This window comes from Ciconia boyciana, chromosome 7, assembly GCF_034638445.1.
Source record: "Ciconia boyciana chromosome 7, ASM3463844v1, whole genome shotgun sequence".
NCBI lineage: Eukaryota > Metazoa > Chordata > Aves > Ciconiiformes > Ciconiidae > Ciconia > Ciconia boyciana.
The window spans coordinates 37756661-37777490 of record NC_132940.1 but is presented as its reverse complement, the minus strand read 5'-3'; the positions used below and the strand labels follow the sequence as shown (position 1 = coordinate 37777490).

The 20830-nt window shown below is 44.8% G+C and overlaps 1 protein-coding gene across 4 annotated transcripts in view; it reads right to left on the bottom strand.

Moving 5' to 3' along the window:
- The window catches only part of BOK (BCL2 family apoptosis regulator BOK), a 50008-nt gene extending 32108 nt beyond the window's left edge, over positions 1-17900 (bottom strand). Inside the window, exons 1-4 of one of the 4 annotated variants that reach the window (XM_072867191.1) lie at positions 17791-17900; positions 6802-7445; positions 5541-5918; positions 1423-1551 (exon numbers count right to left, since the gene is read on the bottom strand). In XM_072867191.1, the coding sequence (XP_072723292.1) occupies positions 1423-1551; positions 5541-5763 (352 nt within the window). In that variant the 5' untranslated portion in view covers positions 5764-5918; positions 6802-7445; positions 17791-17900. Of the gene's footprint in view, positions 1-1422; positions 1552-5540; positions 5919-6801; positions 7446-17790 lie in introns of those variants that run through there. The other 3 variants (XM_072867193.1, XM_072867194.1, XM_072867192.1) reach the window with 3 other exon arrangements.
- Between the last annotated feature and the right edge of the window lie 2930 nt (positions 17901-20830).

The window sequence follows — 20830 nt, the reverse complement described above, 5'->3', positions numbered from 1 at the left end:
CCTCCCAAGCCAGCTCAGCGCAAAGGCAACCTGCATTCCAGGCATGCTCTGAAAGGATGCTGAGGGCTGCAGTACTAGCTACAGAATCCAATTCCATCCATTTCTTATGGCACAGCTTCAGTTTCCCTGATCTGGGGAGTAAATCTGCCCTACTAGACCTGCTGGGAGCCGTACTTTTGTAGTCCCTCTCAGAGATCTATTTTGTCATCTGTTATGATTCTGGAGAAGATCTGTGCTCTCCAACACAACACACTTCAGATCTGAAGTCCAGGATGTCAGCCCAGGGCTTCTCTAGGGTGTCAGTCGTTCCCATGCAGTTCATACACATGAAGATGCATAGTTGATTGTGAAGATAAAAAGGTTCTGAGGAAGGCTATTTGAAAGTACAACAGAAACCTGGACTTCTATCCTGTACCAACTACTCCCAAAGTAACAAGAATCACTGCCTCCTGTGACACTTCCCATGTCAATGTCACTGGATCCACACTACTATGCTGTTAGCAAGTAGCTGTCTTTGGTTTGTTCCCTTTTTTTGTGGTTTTTTTTTTGTTGTTTGTTTCCATTCTCATAACATCTACTGTCCCTTCCATGGACAACACAATGAGACACTGCAGAAAACCTACGACCATGTCATGACTTGCCTGACATAAACGTCCATGTAATATGTTTCTCTTCACTTGATTCCCCCAGACTGCATTCCCAGTCACAGGCAGGGACTGTTTTCAGGGAGGCTGAGGTTCCCTTGCAGGAACACAGCACAAAGTGTACCTTTGCTTTTGACAATCATCTCTGGGACCAGTCAAACAGAAGCAGAAGAACATTCACATCTAAGCAGTGAGAAAGCTCAAAGCACCTGCTTGTCTGGAACAGCTAAGCCTTGAGGGCCAAGGCTCCTGTCTCTCTGAGTATGAGAAGGGAGAAGCAGCAACTGGAAGCAGCAAGCTCCATTGCAGTTCTGGCTATTGCTGAGGAAAAGGAAGCCAGAAAGAGAGGAACTCCCTTGTGATGAGTTGGCTCTGGCTCCTAGCATCAGCAGTGTGAGCTGGAACAAGGGAGACTCCCATGTAATGAATCTTCTCCAGTTGCCAATGGTGAGCAAAGGAGCTTGGAATGAGTGACCTCCCTGTGCAATGAGGTAACACCACCTCCTAACGAGGAAGGGCAGGAGATGCCTTCTAGAATGAGCAACAACCTGCCAGGAGGATATAATAAAACAGGGCATTTCCCTGCCAGAACAACAGAGCATAGAGGAGCTCTCATTAAATCATTAAAGCAGGGCACACTGCCAAACTGCCCACAGCCCTTTCAGAAACCATGCCCCACCTTGCAGGCCATCCCAGAAACATGCCTTCTCTGAGAGAGGTGGCTCCATCCTGTTCCTTTCCGCCCAGCCCTGTCTGCATATCTGTCAGGGCACAGTACCTGCAGTGAAAATCTGCGCAGCTACTGCCAGGAAGGCATCCGTCACCACCGTCTCTGAGTGCAGCGAGATGTTCAATTGGCGGGCGATATTCCGGTAGACATTGGGGCGAATGTATTCCAGCTCATCCCCTGGAAACAGACAGTCAGGAGTCAACACACAGAACATCAAGTCCTGCTCTCACTGTGTAGGAATTACAGCTGGGGCCACCCCATGTATTCCTCCAGCCGAAGAGACTTAACCCCCGCTCCACCTTATTTTAAACAGGCAGCAGAGTGCTTAGGGTCTTTTAGATGCAACCCCCTGCCACCTGCACCCTGCTTTCCTAATATCCCCTGACTTCTAAAGGGAGTGGGGACAGGCAGTGTCCCTGTACTAGTGGTGTGGCTGCAGTAATCCCCGATATAAATGATGTTCCCAGGCTGGATGCCTGCCTTTCCTCCAACACAAAGGAGACAGGTCTCAGATAAGCAAAGCCATCTAATTTTTCTTCAGAAGCGAAAAGGAGGCATGTACATCTACATAAGCTTTTAAGAGATACACCCTTTCTAAACACACCATCAGACTTGTACAAAAAAGCCTCAAGATGAGAGCAACTCAAGAATGCTGGAGGCTGATGAAAGCCAAGGATCCACCCAGAGCTGCACAACATTAATTGAGCAAAGAGACTATCAACTCAGCTAGTGCCTGTGTGAGCATAGAATAAGTGATGATATGGAGTTCTTTCTCCCCTCCAAATGGTTAAAGAGATGTTCATTTGCCTGGCTGACTCCTCAGCAACAAGGTTCCTGACACACACAGAGACACGTGCTTTAACCTCCAGGTTGTTTTCTCCCCAGCCAAGAAATGGTTGGAGGTGTTAGGCTAGCTTGAAGACAAGATGGAAATACCAAGGACAAGCAGAGAACCTCCTCGCACAGGTTTCCACTATGGAGCTTGGGCAACAGCAGTAAAGCTTTTCCTCTGTAGCAAAACAAACTATTTTTGAGCAGTAGAATTAATAAAGCCCAGTTTCCAATGGATTTATCTCTCTATTAGGGGTTCACAGATACTTAATGAGGGTTGCACAGCTGCTGTAGGAGCATTACACAATGCAAACATTGCATGGGACCAAGGCCCTTGGTGCATGGAGAGTCCTATTTGGTTTCAATTTAGAAGGACGCTGTGTCCTTCTCCTGCACAAGGGTGCTCTGGAGCACCCAGGGGAACAGGAGAGTTGTCACAACAGCTTTACATCCTACTGCAAGACCCAGATGACTTGCCCTAGTCAGAGGGCAGCTGACTCTCCTGAAAATTTCATTTAGATGGGGACTGAAAAGGAAGATGACACCCCAGTCAGGAGCTTGTTATAGAGTCATTAGCTACTGGACCTTCATTCATCAAACTGGTCACTGGCACTCAGCGCAGCATGGGCAAAGCCCAGCTCTACAGAATTCCACAGACAAGCTCTCTGGGCCCTTTGTGTGGGGGGGATTATCCCATACAATCTGATGGCAAGAGGAAACCCTGCCAACACAGTCAGCCGTGATAAGAGGAAACATTACTTGCGCTACTCAACAGCTGTTTTCTCCTCACAGGGAGCACATAGGCTTCCCTGTAAACACAAGGAAATGGGGGTAGCCCTGGCCATGGTTAGCTAAGAGGGAGGCATGGGAAGCTGGGATCAGCACTTGGTAGCCTGCCACTGTTACAGCTTTTAACAAGCAGTGCCTGGAAGCCCCAGATGCAATCAGGTTTTGGTTGGAGGCAGACATGGTGCTAAAGCAGGCCCTGCCCCTGCAGCAATGCACAGGGCAGACAAAAGTGGGAGGGGGAAGAAAAGCAGAGGAAAGCAGTCCCAGGCTCACAGAGACTCCCTGCTCTGGCAGCCCCAGGACCTCTCCAGCAGCGTGTTACATTGGTGGCAGTCTTTGGTGTCCATGTTCAGATGCCCAGCTGTGCACTTTGCAACATGTAGAGCAATTTCTATGCTTCTCCTCTTTCCTTCAGTAATCATGGAGGAACAAGTAGGGCAGTAGTGACAGCTCCCACATGTTCAGAAGCTCAGTGCAGTGGTGAAAGGGCACTTGCCTGGGTCTTGGCCACAGAAGAGACAAATTCAGATAAACCAGACCTCTGACACATATGGCAGGTTGGTATGAGGTGTCTCATTTGGACATATTTTTAGGTTTTGCCACTTCTGACTCACCAATTGCACTAACTAGCTGCTAAGCCTCACTGAGCTGATGGGCTCTCGCTCCCCAAGACTGCAACTGCATCGCCTGTGCCCAGCACCTCTGCTGGCCCATCAGCCAGTTCATTGAACTCTCTACATACAAGAGGGCTAGGAAATACTCCAACTTCTTATCTCCACAGGCTTCTCAGCACTATCACAGAGAAAAAAACTGGTCTGGCTTGTTGCACTGCTTAGTAAGCAGCTAAGGACTACCATTCCTGGCAGATGCCTGGATACCACTCGGCCTTGTACTGGTTATAGCAGCAAAGGGGAAAAGAAAGGGACAGGCCATGTGGCAGGCAGAGTTTCTGAACAAACAGGACGGAAACAAATCTTCATCCTAATAAGGAGGACTGTTCACCCTTCTTGTTGCATGGGTACCACATGGCACTCTCCAAATTTGCTCAGAGAAGGCACCAAGTTCCTGGAACTATCAGCCAAATCTTTCCATCTGGACACGAATAAGTAATAGGAGAGTCATCCAGGAGATGCCTTCAGATCCAGTCTGCCACCTGCTTGGCCTTTAACATGCTCCTGGCCACCCACAGAAGATCTGGTTGAATTCAAACAAAGCTCAACCCCCAACCCAGGCAGAGAAGAAATGGAGGACAAAGAGGCAGTGAGATTGACAGAAGAACAAAAAAGTCCCCAAAGACCAAAAAAACACTGGAAAAAAAAAATAGAAGTAAAGTCAGCATAGGAGAGATAAAGTGAAAAAGAATGAATGGGAAAAAGAGTCAGTTAAAAGAACCACAGCTATGCCTTAAAAAGAAATCTGGGATAATACCACACAAAGTAGAAAGAAAGGGGAGAAGGTGGGGATACCAGCCTGGTCCTGAGTTTGTTAGGCCCAGCTAAAGGTTACTTCACCAGACTTACTTGAACTTTGGTATAATTAAATCAGATGCAAATGCTAGTGGTAGTTTCTAAGCCAGATGTGAACTAAAATATCAGCCTGCAGGCAAAGAAGGACGTTGGAAGCAATTTCCAAGAATGAGGGTGTTGGGATCCCAAAAGACAAATAGCTAGCTTTGAGCACGCAGGAGGCTAAAACCTAAAGCAAAAGGCCAGGCAACTGTCAGCATTTAGAGGGTGCTCCTGTACAAGCACAACTCCAGAGCATGTCTTCATGTAGCAGCCTACAGGCATAACCTTCAAATCGCTCTCCCTGCAGCCCCACAGTCACCTGGCCATGAGGGGGGCTGGCTAATTTGGACACTGAATGGCAATGTATGCCAGGCAGCATCAGCCAACTCCTCCTTGCTCTAACAAAAAGCAAGAAAACTCATGTCTTGCTGAATTATTAAGGTAGGCAAAAGAAAATTAAACACACTGTCATTGAAAAGTGGCTTTATAAAATCTCCAATACACATGGTCTAAGCAACTACCCCCAAATTAAACATCCTTGCAGCTGGGCGAGCAACTGATGAAGCCCAAGTCTAGAGGTAGCAGTACTTTACTAGATGCCAGCTTGGGTTGCGTCATGGCAGCCAAGTCACCTGTGTCTGGAGAAAACACTGCAAGACCTGTTAAAATGCCAAGCTGAGAAAGACTACTGAAACTACTGTGAAAACTGTTACACAGCTGGAGTCTTAGGCAGATAAAATTAGTTTGCTGTTGGGCTTTCTTGGACTGCATCACACTTAAGTTTTTGCAAGTCCTCAGAAAAAGGTAGCTCTGCAGAAACACACTGCTGAGCAGTGCTCCAAGGGACTGAGGAAATGCAAGCAGAGGAGCTGTTTAGGGAAGATCACCAAAAACAAATTTAAGTGCCTAAAGCAGAGAAGAAAAACCTCTATATCATCACATGAAAAGCCTCTTGACACTCATAAGTTCCAGAAACCTTAGTCTGGTCTGAATTGCTCCATATAGCTTCAGTTCCTACCCATACCCGCAGGGACTTACCTAGTCGCAGCAGTATGGTGGACACCTCGGCCAGTTTACCACCAGGCACTGGTGCATTGTATTCAGGTTTGCTCCAGCTGACACCCGCTCGAATTAGCCTCGAATTTATGTAGTCTCTGCAGAGTGCCTTGGCTTGGGACACAAGCTCCTTGTCAGTGGGAGACCTGTCAAAAACCTCCATCACCTCTGCAGCAAAGACAGAGGAACGGCGTAGCACTTCCATCCTTGGCTGATGAACCCACACCTCAGCATACACTTGCTGGAAGCTAAGCCGATGCCTTAGATAAGAATCTGCAGGAGCTGTGTAGTAATCCTCTGGTTTCTTGGTTTGTCACAGCTCCCGGCAGCTATTCTCAAAAGGCCAGTTTTTCATTTTACCTGGTGAGTAAAAGCATCTGTAAGTCCTCCAGCATTGCAAAGATGTAAATCAGAAGCCCAAGTATTATACCTTACAGTTATGCTACAGTCAGTAGTATCATATTTGCAAAACATCTGTGTGTCCGCATCTTACAGACAAGGGGCAAAGTCTTCCATCTTTCAGCCACTCTGACTTTCACTGGCAGCATGACCCACAGAAGGGCTGCAGTTTTGAACTATCAAGGTGTTTCCTCTTTTCCAGTTCAGATTCAGCAGTCCTAGAATTACCCTTCAGAGAGACTAAATGGTCAGTGTGGAAACAATTCATAGAATGTGTAGACAATCTCAGCTTGTTTCAATTAAACTGAAAAAAACCCTGAATCTCAAATACCAGCTACAGTAACCTCAACCAGATGTCAACAGACATTCCAGCTCAGTCGATCATGGATCTTTCTAAAGAAGTGGCACTAGTGCAAGAACAGGGGTATGGGAGCATTTGAAATGTCTCGCTGGAGACAGTTTACCACATTCTCAGTTTAGGTTTCAGTTCTGCCACTCTTTTTCTCTGCCCTCCACCCCCCCTCCCCCTCCCCCGCAACGTGCATACTACTTATCAAAAACTTTTAGCAATAGCAGAGAGAGCAAAACAGAAAAGCAGATTTTAAAAAAAGTTTTCAGGTATGAATGCCTAAAGAGAAAATTCAAAATTTCTTCAGAGGCACTTGAATTCATCTGTTGATCTGACTTTTTGCTGCTTTTGAAGTCGGAGTAAGACCAAAGTCTTTATTCAGATGTTAGTAAATGCGTTTTTCAGTCCCCAGGTTTAGACGTCTACTTACAAGAACAATTTTAAAATTAAATAAAGCCAGTTATTTTTGTTTTTCCCAATGAAAAATATATTTACCTCTCATGTTGCACTCTTCCCCCCTCAGTGATTTCTTTTTGGGTTTGGTTTCATGTTTCATTGGAAGATCTGCATCAATGAACACCTGGTTTAGGATTCACAGGATACTGTCACACTTCTCCTCTGGAGAGCACCAGCCTTCTCTGCCGTGCTCTGCGCAGGGCTCACGCCAGTGCCTCCTTCCCCAGCTCTGTCAGCCTCGCATCCCGGCTGCACTCCACCGGGATCCTCGGGGCTTGCTCTGCTGCTTTTAAGGGACCCAGGCGGCAGAGGAAAGCGTCTAGCTTTAGCCTTGAAAGGAAGATGAAATAACCGGGAGGTGGGGTTGCTAGAGCCAGAGAGCAACGCTTTCTCCTCCCCTTTCTTTTCTCTTAAGGAAGTTCTCTGTTGTTCTACTTGAGAGCGCGCAGGGGCTTTGGTCAAGGACTTGCCTTCGGGGTGAGGGTAGGAACGTAGTTTCTGGACCAGGTTACCCCATGTAACAGGCAGCGATGAATGCACTGCTGAAATAGGAATAGCCCCTGGTGAATTCTCGCGGCGGCTTTTGCAGAGTTGAAGAAGGCCAGGTATTTTCAGACGGTAGCCGAGTCGGGGAACTGCAGGATGTCATACTTCAGCGGTGGGCTAGTCATATCAGTTCAATCCTAAATGATAGAGGTTATTAACAAAGAAAGCTACGGCTCGGTGCTAAAGCAAGGGGTGCTTGCATTCCCCGAAACTATGAGTAGTCTAGTTAAAAAAAAATGAAGTGGGTTTGCTGATAGGAAATAGTTTGTCCAGAATGAAGTGTTTTGCAGGAACATGTCCGTTTCATCTCAGTGTGTTAAGAAAACTAACATAAAGTTTAAGGAAGACATTTCAGTTAGTTCCAACATACTTAGAAATTTATTTCAACATCAACTTCTTGTTGCAACATTATCATATTGATGCCAAAATGCTCAACTTTTTTTACCGTGTGTGTGATACCATTTCAACTCAATAGAACACATACAAATGTTGGCTTTTTGTGTTACAGTTTGAAACAAGAAGTTTTAGAAATAGAAGCTTCCTGCAGACAAGAAGTTCTACCAGCCCAAACACAAATTCTCCCCAACAAAAAACAATTTGTAGATTAACGACTGGGTACGTGGCATGTTCAAAATACAGCCCTTCCAAAAGGAGGTCAGAAGCAAGAGGTTGCCGTCTCTTGCTTGTCGCCTTTGAGAAAAGACAGAGGCAAGTACACCTCTCCAAGGTGTTGATCACAAAAAATCCCAAGCACAACCTGGACCGCTGCCAGTCTCAAAATTGAGTGATAAAAAGGAACACATGAACTGCATGAAAAAGCCTTATTATATGATGTATCAAATACTCTGGCCAGCATCTCATTTACAAAGAGCATATGTTTTGGTCTGCCATTAACTGGGCTGCTGGAGAGCGCTTTGCTGTGTTGGGAAGGGGGCTGCAGTAAAGCCTGTTTTCCCTCTGGTGACAGATCCTCTTTCTAAGCTGTCTTCTTCTGGGAAAGGAGCAGGGTTAAGGAGAGGTACATGTGTGCAGCAGTAGTCAGCTGGGGACCCCTGGCTTAGCTTGCTATGATCATGTTAAGATGGCAATAGTGACTGTGCATCTCCAGCACCAGAAGTATTTGCACAAAGATTCTCTCAGAAATTTGGTTTTATCCACTAGCCTTCCTCAAATTTAAATATAGTCGCTATAGACAGAGGCCTGTCCCATAGAAGCTGAAATCAAGACTCCAGAGATCCTGTGCTACTCCCCATCCCTAACCCACCCCTTCTCTGCAGAGTGCGCCTGATGGTCTGAAAAATCATTAAAAATTACATCTTGGCTTCCTGCAGCAGCTGACAGCTTGAAACAGTAGTCCTATTTAAACTGTCCCTATTCAGCAGAGCTCTGAAACAAAAGATGAGTGCTTAAATATCAGTATTGCTTAACTAATGATAATGTTTCCCAGAATTCTGGCAAATATGCAAGTGCCACAGTGCCTCCCAAGCTCTCCGCGGGTGCCAAACCCATCCCACGTATTCCCTGCCTGACTGTCACAGCATGCAGCACCCCTCAACTTCCACCCTGCAGCAAAGGCACAAACTAGAAACATGAAGGCCGTGTATAATAAACCAAACTTTGTATTAAAAAAAGCCAACAGTGCATGGTATTCTACCTACATTATTTATACACTAAAAATACAGCTTCACACTGAAAGATACCTCTGTAAGTAAAAATAGACGAAACCACAGCATATAGTTCTCAGCTGACCGCAAAAGAACAGGGTGTTACAATCCAAGGAGCTGCCAGTGTACTCTGAGCACCTTTTTCCATAGTATGTTTAGGCTGCAACACTTAGAGGCTAGATCTATACTGGAAAAACCCTTGTGGCAAAGGAGTATCAGGAAACAGTGCAGAAACAGCTTGTACCACCCAAACCCACTGTTCCCAGTGTAGCTATTACTGGCATGACAGTGTTCTGGCTGGAACAACAGGCTCCACACCACAGCCCCTGCCTCTCTCTGATGGAGTGACCAAAACAGCTTGGAGCATTCATTTAGTAAAACTAGGGGACCACAGAGATATGACTACATTTTATAAGTATGTCAAGTGGAACGAAACCCTGGAGAAACCACATCAGCGAGAACACAGCAATAGTCTAAATGTGGACAGCTTATGCTCAATATTAAATAGTTTAACCATTAGAGAAGTAAGTCTCTGGAAGGGCCTTTTAACAGTTGCAGTGGAAGCAAAATAGCTAGCTAATTGTGAGCACACTAAGCTTATGAAAGGGTCTGCATGATATGGTTTCCTGCAATAGTACGAGAATAACCCTGAGTGCCCTAAGAGGTCATTTCCAGCCTTGTGTTCACACAGCCTGGTTTCTATCAGAGGTATTGTTTTGTTTCACCTCACAGCACCAATCCCAGTCACTTCACACAGCCTACAACAATTCCAGCAGAAACTACACACTGTAACACATACATCCGATGTTGTAAAACACCTGCAGAGTAAGGGGTCAGGGAAGCAGAGGGATGCCAGAGACACACAGTTCATAGCCAGAGAGCCTGGGAAACAACCCCACTAGCCCCCGCCTGCTACAAGGGGTTTCCCTTCAGAGAGAAGATGCTGTGGCAAAACACTGGCATTGTAACCAGACCAAAGCCTTCTACCGAACCATCCCTGAACCTTCTTCTGCATTATCTCACCGAGTTTTAACGTACCATCTTCTCCCCACTGCCTCTTCCTAACTGATTTTTGCAGCAAAACTTCAATTCTGTGCTTGCGAAGTTATCACCACTGCAAAAACACCTACAATGTCAGGCTTTAGGTTGCAAAGTCATGCAGGAGGAGCAGGGAGGCTAAAAGAAACACTTATTTTTATACTGAAATATTTTGCCAGCTGCAACAGGAAAACAATACATGGAAGTAACAGCTTAATGGGACCCAAGCAAAACACTGAGGCTTTTAAAGCCTTTCTCTCATTTCTGAAGGGCTTGATTCAAAGCCTCCTGAAAGCCAAGAAATTATTTATATTACTTGCGTATTGGGATCACCCTGGAGCACCTTTCCTGGAGCAGGATTTTGCAGTGCATAGTGTCACATGCCAGACCAAAGAGGCTGTGTCACAGTGAACTCATCTTCCACAGCCTTTAGACTGTTCTCCTTCATGAGGATACAGATCTAGTGACTTAAACGCATCAAGTTTAGTGACCAATCCATTACTTAGACTTCTGACAGATTATCACTGATACCCAATGTTTTCTTCTCTTAACCCACTGCCATGCTGACTACCACTGTTTGTAGACAGAACTTCCTTGTTATATGTATGTTTTGACAAAGGCAGAACAAAAATATGGTGCACTCCAGAACTGACATGCAAACACACTGAAAGGGAAACTGTAGCATAAATTTAATGTTAGCAAGCAGTGCAATGGGTTGAATCATAGAACATCTCTACCAGTATTCCCAAATCTTATTCTGGAAATGTTGCCTGAGAAGAGTTTAACGAAACATTGCTACTCAGGTATCAAGCCAGCAGCTGTCCACTGTAAAACAGCAGCTTCTAGCTAAATTAGTATTTTGATGAGGTTGCGCCATCAGTTTAAGAACCTAATTGAGTAGATATAACTGTTTTGGTTGTTTCCTATCCTCTAATTTGCTTCAAAATGATACATTGCACTGAACAGATCATCTCATAAGCCAAGAAGGCGGCAGACACACAGAAGAAATTACAAGTTTTAAGTTGTTCAACAGCTATAGCTTTGTTTTGAAACACAAATAAAATATTTACATACCATACCACCAAAATAGAAAAGGTAGAACACACCTAATGAGGTCACTATCCCCAAGAGAACAAAGAGTACTCTTCCCTTTCAAGCTCTAAGCCACAAAGGCAGAGGATGAGCCTTTGTCTCATTCTAGCGATTGATCACCCACAAGTTTTGGGAGTCAGTTCACACTTCCACACAGGAAATGTGCACATGGACAGGTGAAGACAGGCAGGTGCCTCTGCCTGCAATGATCCTGAAATCTGAAGAGCCCGAGGTGGGTGCAGGCACTTCTGCACTGGCTCAACAGCATTTATGAGCTCCGATGCATTTATCTGCTGCTTTGAGACACGTGCTGGGGTATGGACATGTCCTACACAGGCAAATGGATTGCTGGATCTGATAACCACAAGGCCAGACTCTTTACCCTGCCCTTCATGCCCTCAACATGCTCCAAGGGATTTAGACTCAAGTTTTGCATATCCAGAATGTAGCCCTGTAGCCCTACTTTTAATTAAACCCTTACTGACTTTCAGAAAGGCTCTTCAGTCTTAGCCTCTAGTGCTGGGCAGGGAAGCAACTATGCTTTAAAAAAAAAAAAAAAATCTGTCTTTTCAGGTTGTCAGACAAGGAGGGTAGGCTGATGCCTCTAGTCTGCACAGGTGAAATTGAGAGCACATGGTTCCTTCATATGCAACTGATTATGCCATGCAGCATTTCAGCCATTAGGATGCACAGTTCCACCCTGACTGCCAGCAAAGCATTTCTACACACTTGATACACCCCAGAAGTTTGTGGAACTCTATGTTGACAAAAATTTTCTTCAAGACTGCTTTGATTAACAAGATTTACCCCTCTTACTTGGTGGGGCAGTATAAGGCTGTTTTTTTTTCAGCAGCAGCAGGGTCAGCTAAAGCAACCTTTACCTCCAGCTGCTCATACCCACTCCCAAATTGTCCTTCCTAATTGCATATCTATAATTTTGTGTTTGCTGGCTGGAAGCTGGATGGTTATTTTTCATCCAGATGCAATAAACCTTCCATCCAAAGCACATCTGCAGACAGAGTTGTGTTATTACAACCAAAGTAGCTACAAGCAGAAGGAAACAATTTCAGCTTTGCCATCAAGACAAATATCCATGAAACTATAGTGCTAGTACTGTTTCTGCTGATCTGGTGCTTTCTAGTCCACTGTAGAAGACAGAGAAATGCTGACAGAAGTTGAAAATGCTGAAAGAAGCTGAATGCAGAAGAGCACCCGAGAGAAAAAAAAAAAACCAAACAACCAAGAACAACACAGAACACTTTTTATTCAGCTACTGAACAGAGTCAAGTGTTGAAATAAATAAGCAGCTTTCGAGACCAATAGCCTTTGGATGAAGTCAAAACTTCAGATAAGTTGCAACCTCAGAGAAGTCTTTCTTATTGAGCTAGTTCAGTTTGTAATTTGATTATGAGGAGCTGGGTGGGGGGGGACCTACTACATATTGGGCAAGACTAATTACTTTTTACAAAAAGCCTGAAGAACAACCTCAACGTAAGCAATGCTGGTTGCTTGTATTTTGCAAGACACTCACATATCACTCTGCTGTGCTTTACATCACTTCAGAATTTCAACAGATGTTCACAACTCTAATATTTTTGTTTTACAGGAAAGAAAGGGTTTAAATTGGACTCGATCTTAAGGCTCTTTTCCAACCCAAATGATTCCATACTTACTTACCTACATGAATAAACTCTAGGTGAAAACTTGCACTAGAAATTTGCTTTAACATTCCAGAAATTTCACCTGAGGAAGGTGCGCATGAACTGGCAATAAGAGTGCAGTATCCCACAGCTCATACAGAGAAGAAACACCAGCAATACTCCAGCCAGCTTAAATCTGAAGTCATTCAGCAGCAAGGAAGAAGTTAACCAGTGAAACTAGAATTAGGAGAAGGTGTTTTCAAAGAACAAAGTAGAAATACATAAAACTACAGTTCTGGGAAGAGAGGTATCTCATTCAAGTGACTAGTTTCAGCTGAAGTGCATAGTTACTTCAGTAATTGTAAGTGAAGGGTTAGTGGTTGTAAGGGAGTCAGTGTTATTCAGCATCATTCTCTGTGGCAAAGACAGTGAAAAATAACACATACGCAATCAGATCACACATTTAAGAGCAGCTACATTGGAAAGGAGCAAGCAATGCAAGAAACCCTCCCAGGTAGTGAGCTTTCCACTACAGCCAAGACACTGGGAGCAGTTAAACACAGCACAGCCCTCTGTGAGGAAGACAGGCAGCCACTGTGCCATCTTGTATGCTTCCTACCAAACATTTGTTAAGGGACAGAGGTGCCCCTCTAGTAGAAGTCGCAAAGTAGGGTAGATGTACAGCATGAGTCATTTAACAGACCTAGCTTCTTGATTTAAAAGAAGTAGATGATGCTCATCGTGAATTATCAGAGCAAAATCAGCTTCACACAGAGCTGCACAGGGTCTATGCCCTATTTTTCTTGCACACTCCCAAAGCATATTTTCACTTACGGTCTGATTTCTCATTTCCTGGTAACCACAGACCAGTTTCTCTGGATAGAAGCCAAAGCAGCCACAAAACTTCTGGCTGGCACTAAAACACATACAGCATTTTGTTAGGAGAAATATAATCTTTGTTATTTAAGGAGAACTTCAGTTGTAGCAGCAGCCATGAGATCAGGCCACTGCAGTGTGACACTGATTAAGTGATTTACATAAATTATCACTGAACCTTGCAGAAACTCATGTGATAGAGCTGATAATGGTAGCTTTGGTCCAGAGAGCAGAGGCCAAGGAAGTGTTCATTAATAAACAGAAGTTCAATGCTAGCTCTAAGCCCCTCATCAGAAAGAGGCATAAAAGAGCAGGTAGCTTTGCACCTTCTTGTTTTACAAGAGAACAGAAAAAGCTTTTCAGAGTCCTAATTCAAGCAACTATGCATTCAATCAGGTAACTCTGCATTTCCCTGTTTAAAAATGTTTCTGGACAAATACGAGCAAAGAGGAGTCTTAACAAACCATCGATTGCTCATTTCCCCTTCCACAAGGTGTCTTGGATGCACAGCATGGGAGTTCTTTTCTCTGAAGTACATGCATCCTAGTAATTGGTTTTATTTAGTGTTACATTTTAGTTTAATGGCATGAGAAACATGTACTGATAAGAAAACATTTCCGTCAGCAAGTGGAAAAACAGCTGTCAAGTCACCTGGGGAGAGAAAGAAGGGTTTTTTCCCCATAACACCTTACATACTGAACTCAGACCAGGACTACAATGGGTTTACTCCACTGGAGAAATTATGGTTCTCAGCACACAAATGAAACTGTGAGTTTCCTTTCCGAGGAGTCTCCAAAATAGTTCCCACGCATTGGAGCTGTCCTCACAAAGCAGGACAGCTCAGACAGTAAAAGCTTCATAAAGATACAGTGGAAGTTTCACATAGGAAAGGTTGAACACAAAAGGGGTCAGAAGCCTCTCTGAAGAGTGAGTTAGGCTGTCATTCTGAATTGCAGAAATCTTGGCAAACACAAGTATGACCACACTGTGGTTTTATCAGAATTATAGCCGAGTACTCCTGTTCCTAGTTTGGACATGGATGAGAAAGCAGGTTTTTGGCCAATCTGCACAGGCAATAGGCAGGCAATTAAAAAAAGCTTCTTTCCTCCAGCAGTTCTGGACAGTGCCATCTCTTTCTCTTCATTTTCCTGGGGGGATAACTCCAAACAGATTCAACCACATTTAGTGGCTCCAGTTTAAAAGCAGGTAGGTAACTGAAGCATAATGTCACACTATCAGTTCCAGCAGAGCATTTTGTTCTCTGTTTCAAGGAGCATTTACATTAATTTCAATAGATACTCCCTGGTTCCAGACAGGACTCTCTCTTGAAGTGTTCAGTGAGTGCCAGGTCCATCCCCCAGATAAACTGTACGCCAGCACCTATCCTTCATTGCTCAATTAAACAGGGGTCCACCCACCCATCTGCATACAACTTCCAGGGTAGGCAGAAGAGACTAGCAGGAAAGAAAAAGTCTCTCCAAGGATGACATTAGCCACATCCATTCCTGCCTCAGCAGAGCACAGAGGTCTGCAAGAGCCCAGGATTCAGCTTCATCATCATAAACTGTCTTCTACCACTAGACAGGAACATGGCTTGGAAGAACAAGTACTCCATGCTCTCAGCTTGGAAGAACCCTAGTTTAATTTAGGGATTAGTCACTGTGGGAAGCAAAAGGATGCTGAGCCAACAAGAGAGTCAGCTGCACTCTGAGCTTTACAGCTGCAAGCGTCACTCTTGCTTATTCCACTTTGCCAGCAGAATTGGGAGATAAAGGCTCTTTTCTCTGCTGAACACTCAAGACAGCCTCAAGAGCCACAATATCAGCAGAAAGCAAGCCCCATGGAGTCAATGTTGCAAGATTTGTAGTGATACAGTCTGAAAGCAGGAACAAGAGTACTTTAACAGTCTGCTGCAGTCTCCATACATGCAGGGATCTCAGGAAGAGCTATTGTCAAAGCAAGTGGATTTCTACAGTACCAGCTCAGTCTGATCTATCTTGTAAAGGTACCTCTTTGAATTCCTCCTTGTGTTCCTGCAAGGAGCAAGGTTTAAGGCTTGGAGCAGTACATTACTGGCAAAACAAAGCAGTCACTTTATGCTTATCAGTAGCTGTGATGCACTCAGGTAGAGCAAAACTAATCAGCCCTATGCCTCACACCAAAGGGAGGAGCAATTTAGATTTAGAGTGCTCTCTGCTACTACTTTCCTTTGCTAAATTCAGATAAGATACTTACTGTTGCAATTCAAAACCTTCGCCAAAAAGAAGGGTGAGTGGGGAGAACGTCCCCATTTAAAACTGTCAACATAGGTTGCAAGTTCAAGCTGAGACTGTTTTGGCATGAGCTTGAGTAGCATCCTGTATACAGAAGCTCATTGGCGAAGTCCAGACGCAAACTATAAACCACAGCAAAGAGAAAAACTGCTGGTGAAGTCCAACTCTTGCTTCTCTCTGTACGAGTGCATTCTTTCCTAGGGCTTGAAAGCTCTACTTTGCACTGGGCAAAAGCATATAGCTTGGGAAGGGGACAAATTCAAAAGAATCTTCTTGTCAGGGAGATAACTTTCCTTCTATTCTTGTAGGGTTACTGCTTAACTGCATAACACAGCAATAGTGCTTTTCCGCATCACTGATCTCCAAGTACAATACAGAAAACCACTTCAGCCTCTTGGCATACTAACGGAGCTAGAAATAGCTCCTCTCCAAACAAGCACTGCAGCATTGAGAGAGTTATTCTGTTGCACTTTTTACAGTAAACTTTTAACCCATCTATCCTGCTAAGTAACTCTACCTTCAGGGAGAGCATTTAATACCTAGAGCGCCCTCTAAGGCTAACCGCTGTGCTCCACAGCTCTGTTTATGCTAGGAAAGTACTACCACTTTTCAGGGCTCTCCAGGCTCAAGGCGCCTAAGCTGCTGCTGCAAATAATGTCCCATAATGACTCCACGGAGCAGTACAGTAAAAGTTGAGGCACCAGACCTGATGTCATCCAGCCTCCATGTAACCCAGTCACTTAGCAGCTATTTCCATCTGTATGCACAGTCATTGTCACCCTCCATGACACACACTTTACTCTCTGCTGTTTTACCCTCACTGTGCCTATTATTGTACCTAGGGTAGACATGAGAAACTGAACCAGACTTGGCCTGGGCCACGCAGCAGGAAACCTCAGAGTCCCAGGGTAGCGATCTAGCGATGGGCCACCACCTCCCCTGCTCCACAGCCAGCCACTCCCTTCTCCTTTGCAAGCGAGAGGTGTGTGCTTTAAAGCTGAGTGCACAGTATTGAGTTACTGGCTTTGAGCACCACTTCATGCTCCGGCATGAAGGGCTGCGGGAGGCGGACGGCGTGACCCACGCAGGAAAGGAAAGAACAGCAACAGAGTAACGGGGATTTGGCAGGAGTGCATGCTGCTATTTGCCGCCTTCCTGCAAGGAGCTGCAATGCGCTGTTGCCACCTGGTGGCACCAACAAAAGAGCAATCCAGGTTTGCTTCTAAAAGCGCTTACCATAAAAGCTCTCCGACAGCACGGTTTGTCTGGCGAGGGCGCTGGAAGGACTCTCCAGACCCACTGCACGCGTGGGAGAGGAAGAAAAGGGTGGAAAGCCCTGAGCTGCTGGAGGCTGAACCAGCCCCAGGACTTGGACAACAGCACCAGGCTCGTGTCCTCATCTCAAACGCAGAGTAGCTGCCATACACCCCAGGGGCTGGAGGACATCTCACAGCAGGCCATACCATACCACTCTGCTCAGTTCTCTGAGGGATGCCTGCATGGCCTCTCTGACAGCAGTGTCTCAACAAGTTTCTCAAGAGGTACAGAACAACGTAAATCTGGGTATTTTGAGTAATTCATACAGAAAAATCTGAACCAACCACAAACAGACACTTTCTTGGAAGACTTTCATAAGCCAGAACAGGTAAGATGTAGAGCAATAACTCTTGAGGTCCTTTCTTCATGGTTTGTTTTGGCCATAAATAGTTACAGCTCCAGGCAAGCCTGCAGACACTGTCTACTCACCGGCATTCTTTGCTTTTATCAGTTGACTGGGCTCCAGGCTGACCTTCCTTAAGATGACCTTCCTTTCCACTTTTTACCCCCCCCCCCTTTCTGTCTGACCCAAGTAAGTATGCAACAGGTGGGGATATGGTAATACAACTGCAGCACTTCTACCTTCAAGTGGGCAAGCAACTTCGAGATGTCTCACTGAAGTTTCTTGTTCTCAGAAGCATCTGGTGAAGGGCAGCAAACAGCAGGAGAGTAGGCTACAGGACCCCTTGTGATTCACTCAATGCTTCCTAGCAAGAAGTAAAAGCTGTGTTACTTTAGTGAACATTTAAGAAAACATCAGTCGAAGTTTCTTGTAACAACTATTCATGCTCTTCTCTGGACTTCACAGAAAACATAGCCCAGTGTATCAGCTTATTCGGCAAAAGTTGTAAATGCCTCCATCAAGATTTCTGTTACAAGATAATTACATGGGTTATGTCAAGCAGTGTTTGTGCCACACTGTCAGCAGAATACAACAGTTTTCTGAAATAACTACTTTTTAAAAGAGAAAGTGTTAAGCAATTTTGACCCAGCCATCTCCAACAAAGCCTCCAGTTCTGTGGATAGGAACGGAGCCAGCTTCACAGTCAGGCAAAACCTGACTTGGGAACGGGGACTGCAGCACAGCTTATTTTTAAGCAGCTTTCAGAATTGAGGTGGGGTTTCGGGGTGGGGGTTGTTGAGCAGAAGACTTGTTTAAATACTTTTTTTGTCACCAGCTTTTAACCTAATTTTTCTTTATTCTGGATGTTTATCCCTCTGCTTTAAACAGAAAGAACTAGAAAAGGGAGAAAAAAATAATTAACTAAACTAGCTTATCCCCTTTAAAATAATACTTTAAAAAAGTTATTTCTTCTCTATTGTGAGAAGAAACCCCAACAACATACACAGATGTCTTTGTTTTTTAGCCTTATTTCCCCACAGCATCCAGGCTTGGACAGCCATACAGCACACACCGATGGCAAATACACATGCTTACACACATATGTATTTGACTCTTTCCTGCTCATAGTTTTTGACCAATTTTAATCAGCATGGGAAAAGGAATAGAAACTCCCCAAGCGCAAAGTTACTATACTTTTGTAAAGCAAAAGGTAAGAACTTACTAATACTGCTATGAAGGAAAAGGCTAACCAGCAGTGTCAGAACTGGCATAGAAGAAAGGGACAGCAGCAAGGCTGGCTCTGCTCCTAGAGCTGCCTGCTCCATCAGCCATACCTGCTTTCATGCCTACCTGCTTCAGGAACAAGGTAGTCCTCCGTACTATCCCAACAGACCGAGGAGGAGCTGCCTGCTTACACTGACAGCTAGAGTCAGGAGACAACACAGTCCTGCTTCCCAGGGTCAGGTGAAAGCTTTAACCCTAAATAGCAAGTGACAGACCTTTTGTAGGCCTGGGCACTCCAGCATGTAATTAACTCTCTGCTGCTTTCCTCTAGCTGAAATAATTCCTCTTTTGCACTTGCTTAGCTGGCTTTTTTTAAACATAGACCTCTTGGAGGCAGGCAGTGGGTTTCTTTCTGTGGAGGTGCAGCTCTTAGCGCAATGTGCAGGTAACTTCTGGGTGCTGAAGCAACAATTGTATATACAACCTGTAGTATGATTGTTCTGTAGTAACAATTGCTAATGTTAAAAAAAAAAAAAGCTAGACTGCTAGCAATACAGCACTGACTGAAAAAAAGGGAAACAAGGAGAGTAAGAAGACACTTTATCTTCCTTTGGCTCCAGTTGATACGTTCTGGGAATCAAATGGAGGTGGTGATGGACACAAACATGCCATTGACAGCCATGGAGAAGTCAGGGAAGCCTGCTTCCCCAGGGTCAGCAATTTTTTTCTGCATCCTTTTGAGCACATTAATAATCCTCTCCCCACACAAGAAAGTCACAGAAATAACTGCCTTACAACAGAGCAATCACCTCCAGCTCTATACATACAACTTGTCCAAACCAAAGCGACCAGCTGACCCATATATAGTTTCTTCTAGGTAGCAACCAGATCACAGTTCCCACACAACCTCTCCTGCCTGTCCATGGACCTTGTTGCTACAAGGCAGGCTGCCAACAGGTCCCAAACAAGGAGGAACACTAGCCTATATTTGAATCCCCTCTGTCTCCTGTGCTTCTGGGCCAGCTCTAAAACAGCTGACCAGCTTTTGCAATTTAAGATGGGTGCACCATGCTAATCTCACCTGCTAATCACCCTTATTAAAGACTACCCTAAATTAAGCTGACAAAACAAGTTAATTGCTGCTCCTCCCTGCAGTCATTAGCAGCTCCACGTCACTATCATCCCAACACTGTACCACCCTAAGGTCTATGAGTGAGGTTAGTGAGACAGCTTTTTGGTGTATGTTCAGACTTGGCATATTAATTAACATAAACATTTTTGTGAGACTTTTGCCCTCTTGCCTGATGCCAAGAATGGAACTACGTGGCTAAATTAATGAGTCTCCATGACAGGAGGTGGAGAGCTGAGCCTTTGGGGTGAAACAATCCCTAAGTAATATACACAGGGACTCACAATTTACACCCTATGGGGTGATTTGTGCGAGTGCAAACAGGGAATGGTTCACCCCTTGGTCCTTGCTGCAGAACTGGAGCAGAATGCCTTCCTTTCCCACTTTACAAGGAAGCTTTGATTCCTCTGTCTGTTCCTAGATCTCATAAGTCAAGGTGTTGTGCTGGAATAGGGATGTTTATGAGACAAGATGATCATCTTTTGTGGGGCTAGAAGACTGGTCCTGCAGGTATAAACTCAAAAACTCAAGCAATACAGGGATCCGACAGGCAAGACCTTTGTTGAAAGCCTTCTAGCCAAGATACAGTTCATTTAAATACAAAGATATCTCATTACAGGGGTATTTGATACCAGTCCTCTATCTAATTGATGTTTTCACTCAAATACCTCAAAGTGCTGGACGGTTTGATTGGGAGAGGGAAACAGGGATGCGAGAGGGCTGCTCGCTGCAGCCGACCCATCTGTCCATGCAGCAACACACGTCACAAAGTTGTTCCTCTTATTACAGCTCTTCACAAAAGCAGCACAAATTCATCATCAGAAGAAACAGCTTATGAAAAACACTTTGTGTGCAGGCAGCCATGCCAGCACTTGGTAAAAAGTTGCATCTGTTCTCTTAGCTCTGGGGAAGAAAATTCAAGTCCA